The sequence below is a fragment of the Pygoscelis adeliae genome, unplaced genomic scaffold (genome assembly GCF_000699105.1).
Source record: "Pygoscelis adeliae isolate BGI_AS28 unplaced genomic scaffold, ASM69910v1 Scaffold945, whole genome shotgun sequence".
Classification (NCBI taxonomy): Eukaryota; Metazoa; Chordata; class Aves; order Sphenisciformes; family Spheniscidae; genus Pygoscelis; species Pygoscelis adeliae.
Genome location: NW_008824878.1, coordinates 32,102 through 43,394, shown reverse-complemented (window position 1 = coordinate 43,394; position 11,293 = coordinate 32,102). Strand labels below are relative to the sequence as shown.

The following is an 11,293-nucleotide window of genomic DNA, read 5'->3' as shown; positions in this document are numbered from 1 at the left end:
CTCTGGAGGAGGCAGGAGGCCCACCGCATTGCGGTGGACCCGGAGGATTTGTGGGTGGGCACGGTACGGTTTGACGCCCGCTGGCATGGCGGGGGGGGGGAAGACGGACTCTGGCGCGTGGAGAATGAGTTGTGGTTTAGGCTGGTGACAGGAGACCTGCAGTCACGGCTGTGTTTATTGCTGCAAGAGGGGAGTCGTCAACAACTGGCAAGAAGTTTGTATTTTCGCTTGGGAAAACAACCCCCGGGTAACAATTTCCATTAAGCAATTCGGATCTAAGCTCTTTTTGCGGAGTTTCTGGCGTAATTGCTACCCATATAAACCAGTACATCAGACTTCTCTTTGCTGCTGTGTCATTATGCGACTTTTTTTGGCTGTTGCTTTTAGTGCCATCCCTTTCCCCTCAGCCACTGAGACTTACTTTTCTCCCTCGGCTTCGCAGCCCCGCTGCGAAAACAACAGCAGCACCGAGTTGGGTCAGACCAGAGGCTGTATGCGCCCAAAATCCCGCCTCCGACAGCAACCAGAGAAGGGCCGAACGTCCCAAATTCAGGCGTTAAAAGAACGCGTTCATAGCATTTGCTCACATTCTCCATAATACCCAGTATTTTACAGCTCAACCCCTTTGGCTGCCTCATTTTGGAGGTAAAAAACCCCTCACCTTTTCAGCCCCTCCTCCTGCAGAAGCTGTTCCACACCCCTACGAACCCAACCTGCTGCGTTTCACAGCACTTCTCCTAGTTCTTGAAACAGGGGTGCGAACACGCAAGCAGATTTCAACCCGCTGGCATGCCCTGGGTTTGCACGGCAGCAGCGCAACCTTTGCATTTCGTCTCCGCTGTGCAAACAGATCACATTCCCAGGCATCGCTTCCCCGCTTCTTAAACAACCGGGGGACCCTTCCTCCCCCCTGCGAGATCTCAGAGTACCTCAGCGCAGGCTGGGAAAGGGCTCTGAAAATCTGAGCGCAGCCGATCAGTGAAGTCGCCCACGCCTGGCAAGTTTTTCAAATCACCCCAAGACTTCTCAGAGGTTCCTGGCTTCTATAAAAGACAGGTTCAGCCTCTGCCCTCCGCTGTATCACCTGCCTACAATAAACGCTGCTCTTCCTTGTGTTTTATACCTGCCTGCCTGCTACTCAGGCTTCATGGAGTGTATTTTTTCTCCTTCGTTTCCATTAGATGAAGTTATTTTGGAGAATTAACCCTGTGTTTAGTAGCTCTGGGAAGCTACTGCCATGCATGCAAACACCACAACCGACTAAAAACAGACTTAAAATAAGAGCCATGGGTGTAGGATCCTAAGGCTATCATTTTACATTTTGGTGGTTTCTCACTTTGATGGTGGCTTAAGTTGCCCTGCCCGCTTTTAAGACCATGCAATGAATCATGTCGTGGAATAGATCCAGGAGAAAGGGGAAAAAAAAAAGACATTTTTCAGCCAAATAAGCTCTCTCACTGTGTGCTTGCACTAGGCAAACTACAGGTACAAGCTGCTGAGGCTGAGAGCTGCTTGAGTTGCTCCTACTACCAAAGAAAGGCACTGGAACCACCGCTTCAGTCATTCAGGTGCTTCGGAAGTGTTACCTGGCACGAACTCTTCATTAAAACATCCAAATGTTTGAGCATGTCTTTTGGCACGGTTGGGAACTGTTCTAAAACCCTAACAGCTCCCAGAAACAACTTAAGGACTTTTATATCAAAACCAAATGCCTCAACCACCCTCTGCACATAATCAGCAGCTAGTACAACATATTAGAAACCGATAAAAGTTACTAAACAAAACATTAAAATTGAACTTACTGCCATAAAATTCTGAGGCAAAGCAGTGGGGTTTTTCTATTTGACACAGACTGAATTCTGGGATGATATTTCGTTTTGTGTTTCCACTCAGCAAGTTCCAACAATAACTTATTTATAAAACTACATGATGGGATCGCTTTCTTGAGGTTTCTTCTTTCTTTCTTCCTCTAAGTGAACCTTTAAGCATCTTTTCAAATTATTTACATGAGTTTTAAACTCTAATCAGTGGTAACGAAGAACTTTACATGTGGGGCCACATATTAAATTCCACTGACCTTAAATTGCACTGACGTTCAGGTGAATTTACTAAGGCAAGATGCCGAAAGAGCTGAGAAACTTAAGTCACTTCATGTAACTAAAAATCTGTATCTTCGGTTCTTGTGAAGGGAACTTGGGGGAGCTTAAACCTGTTATTAATATCAATTCCAAGGTGAAGAAAGGAAAACTCTCTTTCCCATCTTGCCTTTAGTATAAGAACTGTCTTTTCGTAGCAGCAATTTCAAGAAATATAAAACCCCACCTTTGGATAGTTTTTATCACATATAAGAATGCTAAGTCCATGCAATACGCACAGCCATTTCTCCTCTGCCTAAGGTGGCAGGGAGGAACGGGTCCACGAAGACAGCTTAGACTCCTCTGCTTTGTTTCCCCAGGATACCCGCACTACCTACCTGCCGTTAATTTCTTTCTTACTTTGAGGTATTTTTCACCTAAACCGGGGAGCTGACTGTGCAATTTTGTGCTTCAAGCTTACCAGCTGTAAGGAAGGCTTTTGACACCACGGAGCCGTGCTCGTTGATGGCTTCGCACGTGTACTCCCCGGCATGCTCAGGAGTCACGTTCCTAATGTGCAAGGAGCTCAAGCCCGCCTGAGGCACGGAGAAGTAGGTGGGCTCTGCAACGGCGCTGCCCGGCATCGCTTGAGGAGGATTCTGCGGTTTTGAACGAAGCACCTGGGAAGGGTGGCTGGTAATAAGTCCTCTGCTGTCGCACCAACGGATCACGGGAACGGGCAGGCCAGTGGCATTGCAAGACAGCGTAACGTCCCCACCGTCTACCACAGTGACGCTTGTTGGTGGAGAGAGTATAACTGGCCTAGAGCCTTTGTGTGTGTGTGGGGGGGGGGGGGAACACCCCAACGAATGAGTTTGGCTAAGGAATACGATGCCAAACTCATTCTTTGGGGTGAGTCCCCAACGCTTAATGCCAAAATGAGTCAATACAATTTAAAGAGTCACACATGCTTCTTTTTAACCACTTTAACAGTTATTTCTTCTCTAGACAGCCTCTCCAGACTTCCTTTCCAGACTGAAGAGATCAGCTGAGACTTGTGCTTAGAGAAGGCTGATAGAAAGCTACACTCAAACCAGACTTGACTGTCAGCGAGGAAGGCAGCGCAGGCAAGACTGGCTTAGTCCGCTCCACAGACAAGCGGGTCACAAAATACCTGCTCAACCAGCCTCCGCACAGCTCACATCGATCGTAACAGGTACAGAGAAGGTCAAAAGCTTCAACGACACACGACAGGGAGAGAACAGGAACAGCAACGGTCTTGCCAACATCCTTGTACTAGCAGAGATCAAGTTCTCCAGGTACTAGAAAGTTATCTCAGACTGAAAAGTGATCAAAAAGACTATTGGTACCTGCTAATCTGATACAGGGGAAGCGTGCATTAACCCCACATCTGATGATTGTTTTGTAAACTTGAGGATATGAAACCGGCATCATTACTCGGCAGCCAATACTGCTAAGAACACCAGTTCATCCAGCACAACAGGACCCTGATTCCATTTAAGAATAAATCGCGTCAAATTCAACCATAAGCTGATTTAATCGCAGCTGGTAATCTAGGTTGTAACTATCAAGTAACCACGCTACCCCAGAAATACCGACATCTCTTAAAATTCAACTGAAAGCACCTTCTTCGTAAGATTTGCTACAAACAGTGGTCAGAAGCAAATCGATACATAACCTAGGGGAAAAAAAAAAACCCAGAGTAAAGCTTGACGTACAAATGCTTAGTTTGAGTTCTTGAGGGCTGGAAGTGCTCCTACCTGGCTGAACACGAAGTCTCCCAGTAGACTGCACAAATCCAACCCCATTGTTTGCTACACACTGGTACAAGCCAGAGTCCTCTTGGGCGACGCCGCGGATCCGCAGACGGTTTCCCGTCGGCAGATGTCGTGGAGAGAGACGGAGGGGAGCTGCGTTGTGCAGCCAGGTGAGGGTCGGCACAGGGCTTCCGCGGACGTCGCACCAGAAATGCACAGTCGCTCCAGCGGCCACGGTTTCATCTTGCAGTCCCTTGGAGATCGAGGCAGGTTCTGTAAAGGGAAATCATTTTATGTAAGCCACCGTATGTTGATCTTAGCCTAAGTCTTGACAAAAATACTGCAAAATGTTGTGCAAACTTATCACGTACAAAGGCTAAGCAAGCACCACATACTTCCAGTTCTACGCAGCCTAAAGCTGTTTCTCCCCACACACTTGCTTATTTTAATGGTCTCTCCCTTCTATTCCAAACAGCCACGTTTGTATTAATACTGTAAATAAAACACCTGTATTTCCAAAATAATTCTTTAGTGACATCCCCATAACAAAAGGTGTATTTTGTGTCAACAGCCTGTTTTCTGAGTTACTCTAATGTGCATACACTTCAAAAATGAAACAAAAACAGTCACGGAGGCAAAAACATCAAACAGGAAAGCCTGCTACAAAGGAAAGGGGGGATTAGGAACGACTTGCAGCCACACAAAAGGGGCCAAATACATTTCTTTGGCGTTTGTTTTTGTCCTCATCTAAACATATCACCTCTCCTCGCCAGCTCTTTGCTTATATACAACCTCAAAAGAGAAACATCTGATCTCTGGCACATTATTGACACTGTATCCCATATACACTTGGCACTCTGCAGAAAAATAAATAGATCAGTTCTTCCCTCGCGAGTTTGTTATCCTTTACTGTTTAATTATTTCAGACTGCAAAGGATTTGAAGAGAGAGTTACGGATTTTAACTCGGGAGAGATGATGAGATATGGTCATTATGAACATATCTTTATTCTTTATTTTAATATGCTTAGGCTGAGATAGAACATTAGGCTATTTGTAATCAGATGCCAAAACCAGCAAGTACACAGAGAAAGTGTTCATTGCCTGGACGTGAAAATTTCTTTATTTCTTACCAAGTATAGTAAGTGAATAGTTAGCGTATTTCACTGCTCCAAATTCATTTCCCACCACGCAGGAGTAATTTCCAGAGTCCGATGCCTCAAGCCTGTCCGTCACCAGATGGGAGTGCAGCAGTTTCCACCTGCCTTTTCTCAGCGCGTCCCGGCCGTCTTTAACCCAGCGGACGGAGGCAGGAGGTGACCCGCTGACAACACATTCTAGCGTCAGAGAGCTGTGCCGGGGCACCGCCAGGCTCTGGGGTGCCAGGGGGTGAAGTATGTGGAAGCCACCTGAGGAGGAGCCTGGAGGAAAGGAGACGAGGCTTATCACTAATCAGTCTTTTAAACCGCGCTCTCCCATCCCGTCCTCCGGTCCTGAGGTTTGCCGTGTCTTTCAAACACGGCTACTTATACCTGTGACTACGCACGATGCTGGAATGCTCTCTTCCAGGAGCCTTGCTCTGAAATCGGTTTGGTGACCGGAGTATTAGCAGTATCCCCTTTTCAAGGACTAAGTGCTCTGTCCTCTTGGGATTTGAAAAGCAGCCATGCTGCTCCTCCACAGTAAGGGGAAATAAGAATTGAATGTGCAAATAACGCAGGACAGATTTTACATAACACGGCATTTGAGACCGGTGGATATTTAGGCTGAAAAGCCCATGCTAAAAATCATAGAGATATTATTTATTCGGTTTGAGACGTATTAATTCTGGAAAGCTGAACTGAATACTCACGTGTGACGACGAGCTTACGTCCAGTGAGTTCTATTCTGAGATCGTCCGTAACTGGGTTGTACACTGCACATTTATAGGATCCTTTGTCTTCTAAAGATACATTCAAAATCTGCAGGTTTCCAGATGGAAGAATTAGGTAGTTATCTAAACGAGTGGGGAAGGAAAAAGGAAGATTACATTTAACTTAGTTTCAAATAAAGGCTTCCTTTTTTTTCATGTTTCTTTTTATTTTTTTTTAAATAACTTGTCAGATATATATATCTATTCTAAACGTAGGATCACAAAGAAATCATGCTGCCGTGCAAAGGATATTAATTTACAAAGGTAGGTTTAGATAAATTGATTTGCGCAGGAAGTTCTGCAAGTTTCTGGAGGTTTCCTTTCCTCTAAGTTCTAAGAAAAAAAATCCAGGCAAGCTTTTGTTGGATATTTATATTATATATATGACCAGTGGCATAAAACATCTCACCTGTTGATTGTTCCAGCCATTTTCCCCGCACTTGAAAGCGAACCTGTGCTTTAGGGTTACTTTCTGGCACCTTGCATCCAATGAAAGCCGTACCTCCTTCCTCTGCTGCAACGGCAGGTTTCACTGACGTATCAAAATCAGCTAAACCTAGAAGAGAATTGGCAAAAGGTTAAGAGCAGCCAAGGCTTGGGAAAGGGGAAGGGCAGTAAGCTCGGTATTTGTGTTTAAAATGTAGCTAGTTTCAAGCCGATTATCTTCTCTGGTGTGGCACTGGGACGTTCATATCATAGAATCATTAAGGTTGGAAGAGGCCTCCAAGATCATCGAGTCCAACCGTCAACCCAACACCCCCATGCCCACTAAACCATGTCCCTAAGTGCCTCATCTACCCGTCTTTTAAATACTTCCAGGGATGGTGACTCAACCGCTTCCCTGGGCAGCCTCTTCCAATGTTTAACCCCTCTTTCAGTGAAGACATTTTTCCTCACATCCAATCTAAACCTCCCCTGGTGCAACTTGAGGCCATTTCCTCTCGTGCCTCTATCAACAGGCATTGTCTTTTCTGCCGTCCGTAACAGCATAAAGTCTCTTGTGTACGTACTCTTCCTTAGTACAGAAAGGGCCAGCTTTTACACGGGAATAGTGAGGAAAGAAAAAATAGTTCCTACGTTCCCTCAACTGCTCCAGGAAAAGCAAGCAGAGATACTCGAAAGACTGCAGCGCTACTCATGGGCTCTGAAGGCGCTACAGAAGACAATTTACACTAACAGCAGGAAGCCTGCCCGTAAGAAACATGAAATTGTCTCTCTGTGATTATAATTAACCCAACACTGAGTACAGCAGCATCTCCCACTCATTGCCACGAGCAATGAGGCAACCAGGAAGCCTCAACAGCACCTTCTAATTTGCTTGTAAAATCTCAAAAGGAGGAGAAAAGTGTGAAAGCTGCTCTTCTACTCCCTTCACGTTCAAAGCATCTTCTAGGTTGTGAAGTTTTTCTATGTTAGCCACCCTTATAGCTCTCTTGAGAGGGTCTTGCTATGGGTCAGTACTTTACCAAAACACTTACTTCTCTCACTTTTAAGAAATTTTCCTCCCAGGAGGATTTTGGACATGCTCCATAGGTGAAGTACCCTTACAGAGAAATCACTCAAATCCTGCTTGACAAAGGCCTGATTCAGACAGCACTGTTGATCCCAAGCAGACAAATCATGCTTACGGAGGAATATTATATTCCCATTCTCAGCACCACATCGTCCTTTCCACGTGGAAAACATTGCCCTTCCTCTTCTAAAGTCCTTTAAGATCAAATAACTTACAGACCAAGCACTAAGGCAAAGACTGATTAGGAGACCCCAGTGCAACTGAGAGAAGGGAAATTGTACCTAAAAGGACAGAAGACCGTCCCCACCTGAAGAACATCTAGATAGTTTTGACCAAATGAAGTGAAATAAGTGAAAAGGAAAATTTGCAGCTCCCGCTTATTTCCCAGGCAACAATTCCCATTCATTTCCCCTCTTTTCTCATCAACTCTCAAGCACGCTTCTGCAATGGCACAGCAGCTCAGTTGCTGTTTCAAGATCCTTTTCGAAGAGAAGCTTTTGGGAACCTTGTCCTTTCAGGTCAATTCGTTGAAACGAATGTTACTTCACTGAATAACATTCATATTTGCTGGAAAGGACTCAGCCTTCAGCTCGAAATGAGGATATCGCCAACACTAAATCGATCAGCTGTGGTTCTGTCTAGTTGAGTCTTTAAAAGCCTCCAAGGATGGAGGTCCACAAGCTCTCTGGGCGATCTGTTCCAGGGCTGCATCACCTGACAGGTCTCAGATGACACAGGAAAAAAAAAAAAAAAAAAAAAAGGTGAAAATTGTATACTTGATCACATACAAAGTACTGGCTGAGGAAAAAAAACCCAACCACACCACACCTTGAAACCAGGTGTTTTAGGTGTTTTCTAAAAGCCAAAGAAAAACAAACCATACAAACCAGTTGAGGTCTATATAATTTGCAAGGAGCAAAGAATATAAAGAAAAATTAACTTACTGCCCATCGATACCGTTGCAGGCCTGCTCACAACAGCACCCACGCTGCTGTTAGCAACGCACTGATAGCGACCGGAGCTTGACAGGCTGAGGGAGACAATTGTCAAAGATCCTGACTGGATTTCCACTTCTCCCACCTTGCTGTCCAGAGGCTCCCCATTAAACAGCCAAGAAAGGCGAGCCGCGGAGGGCTCGGCAGAGCAGCGGAGTTGTACGGGCCCACCAGGCTTCTGGACGGTAGACAAGGGCTCAGAAATAAAACGGGGAGTTAAATCTAAAAGGAAAAAAAAAAGTTATATTCAGTTAGCGAACAGCATTTTGCATGAACGCATGTGATAAGGTTAACGATGCATGGGCTTGTACAAAAGACTGACCATAATCTGTTTTGTAGTAACGCTCTCCCAAGGCTCCTGCCACTGTTCACAGACCCGACAAACTTCTTTCCTCAGAAGGTTAAACATTGCTAAAAGACTATTCAGATCCAACACAGACAAATAAAGGGTCTCTGAACTCCAAGTTGCTAGAGATACTCAAGCAGGTGTCACCTTCTCCTCTGCAAGAGGAACTCATGACAGACCCCTGCTATCTCTAACGCCAGGGAGAACTTCAAGACAGGATTCAAACCCCACCAAGAGGGTAACAGCGATTAAACGAAGGTAGGCTCAGCGTACAGGAAGAGTGAGATACATCCCCAAGCGTGCACGAGGCAAAGGCATCACACTCGCGAGGGCCAGCAAAAACTGCGGTCCCGCTGGATTTATGTGGAGCGAAGCCGCAGCCATCACCTGAAGAGATGGAGTGCGGGAACACGCAGCTGTAGCTGATCTGTCCCATATGAAGTGGGCCCGGACGTGACTTGTAAAATTTTAGAAATGGTAGCAGCCTGCCAGGTATGTATGCAGAACCGTCTCCGCGTCTGCAGAACTAATTAAAAATAGCAGGATAAAAAAAGCTGGATGAACAGAAAAGGCTCTTAATTCCAAATACATGGACTTCATCAGGACGAGAATGATGAATTGGGCATCCATTATCTTTACTGAGTAAAGATGAACAGAAACAGGAAAAGCTGCTAATAAATAAAAGGTTCAGTTCCACAAAACTTGGTTATGAGAATCCATTTATTTGCCAGAAGAAAATTCCTGCTTGTTGGAGGAATTTTTTTCCTATCCTGGCCAATGAAACACTGGGAATTGTTTCCATTTGTTTTCTATGGAATTCTCCGCTAAAGAGTTTGTATGAAGGGAGCAAGCAAAGGGCAATTAACACCAATAACTCCAATTTGGTTAGAAATAGGGGAGAAAAAAAAAATTAAAAATAGACACAGTGGCAGGGGAAAACAATTTCTAGTTTGTAAATAAGCTAAGGAATCCCAGATAGTATGGGTCAAGACGATATTAAGTGACATCCAAATAAGAGACAGTTTTCTTGTAGGTGGAGCCCTCAGCTCATGCTTTTCTTCTAAAGTCAGTCCGTCCAAGCTCTGTTTATATAGATGAGTTTCAGATGAGAAACTGCGCATTTTTAACAGAACCATAAACTATCTGCATAAGCATAAAATAAAACTGGAAATTAAAGTGTGGCTTCACTTAACAAAAAAGATGAAATCCATAAAAATGGTATCCAAGCACTTCACAGGACTCCAGATGTCCATTTTTAGCTTTTAATTAGAAAACTGTTTTTCCTATTAGTTCAGTCTGAATTTCCAGGGATAAGAGAAAAGCAATGACTTTTATAGTTTGCTAGCCACCACTAGCTATGAAATTGCACTGTTACTTTCATCTTCATTCCTGCCCTTGCTTACGACACCAACACTTTGTGCTCAGTGTAAAAGTCAAAATTGGTAGCCGTGACCCTGCAGCTGGAATTTATCTCCTACGACTGCTTGAAAAATAAAATTTATCCCATTTGCTTATAACAATTGGCTATGAAGCGCTAAAAGTAGTAAAAGCTTCTTTTTTGTGTGGTTACGTTAAGACAAGCTGACTACACAGAGCAGATGTGTCAATTAAAACCATCCCTCTTCTTTTTTTAACGTAAGAGCTGTTCCAACTGCAGCCACGCATCAGCGTTCGCGTTTCAGAGATCTGATTCCCCTTTCCCCCTGCAAACCTCAAACCCCTCCCAACCCCATGGGAACACTAGATGCGCCGTACGCAGCAAAATCGGCGTCCAGCTAAGTCCGCGGAGATCCCAAAGAACAAACCTACGTAACCGAGAGCCTTCCACATTCTAGCACTTGTTTTGAGCCAAGTTTTCAAAAGCAAAGTCATATATTCAGCTGAAGACTGCGGTTAAGTGCCCCGTGCTTCCTTAAAAGCAGATTATCGATAACATGCATTAAAGTTGGCCACTTCCAAAGGCACTCCAAATCGCGGCTCATTCAAAAGCGCGGGCTCAACCTCCAAACTCCGAGCGAGTCGTCTCGGCTCGGGCGAGAAGGCCTTACCTGAACTCGTGGCAGAGATGAGACCGGCGGCGGCGGCGATGAAGAGCAGTGCCTGTAAGCGTCCGGGATCTGGATGCATAGCGCCAGATTACAGAAGTTGAAAGCACCAAGCTCCAGACTAAGACGAGGCACCGAAACAGCTACAACACAAAACACACAGATGTCTACTGTAAGTTTCAGGAGTTAGTCTTTTAACTCTCTTACAACAAAGTGTTTGGGGTTTAAAAAAAAAAAGCGCAGCCAGGAAACAGCCAATATTCTTTGCAATATAGAAACCATCTGTAAAAATGAGTTAGAAGTTGAACTTAACTATGTTTCCAAGTACTATTCTTAATGTAAGATTTTTTCTACAGCTGGGGTATGAGGCATCCGCGCCGAACCATACTGCCGTGATAAATTAAGACTACTTTCCAACCAGAGGAATTGAAGTCCAATGTAAACAGCTTATCTATTGGAGATAATACTGTTTGCAAACAATAATCATTTGACCATCTATCACCAGGCTGCACTTGTTTTACAAGTTTTTATGAATCTACACGCTGCGATGCGGCTACCGCTCGTAATTGCTCTAAACCTGCTTACTGAGACATGTCATCTGCTTGCTCCTTCTAGTGCGCTTTACAGTCAA

General features: G+C 44.8%; 1 protein-coding gene across 1 annotated transcript in view; it reads right to left on the bottom strand.

The window, feature by feature from the left end:
• CDON (cell adhesion associated, oncogene regulated) overlaps positions 1 to 10,798 on the bottom strand; it is a 35,057-nt gene extending 24,259 nt beyond the window's left edge. Inside the window, exons 1-7 of the mRNA XM_009324519.1 lie at positions 10,666 to 10,798; positions 8,221 to 8,493; positions 6,173 to 6,319; positions 5,704 to 5,847; positions 4,985 to 5,272; positions 3,851 to 4,126; positions 2,557 to 2,904 (exon numbers count right to left, since the gene is read on the bottom strand). Coding sequence (XP_009322794.1) covers positions 2,557 to 2,904; positions 3,851 to 4,126; positions 4,985 to 5,272; positions 5,704 to 5,847; positions 6,173 to 6,319; positions 8,221 to 8,493; positions 10,666 to 10,744 — 1,555 coding nt within the window. The 5' untranslated portion in view covers positions 10,745 to 10,798. The remainder of the gene's footprint in view (positions 1 to 2,556; positions 2,905 to 3,850; positions 4,127 to 4,984; positions 5,273 to 5,703; positions 5,848 to 6,172; positions 6,320 to 8,220; positions 8,494 to 10,665) is intronic.
• Positions 10,799 to 11,293: the final 495 nt, after the last annotated feature.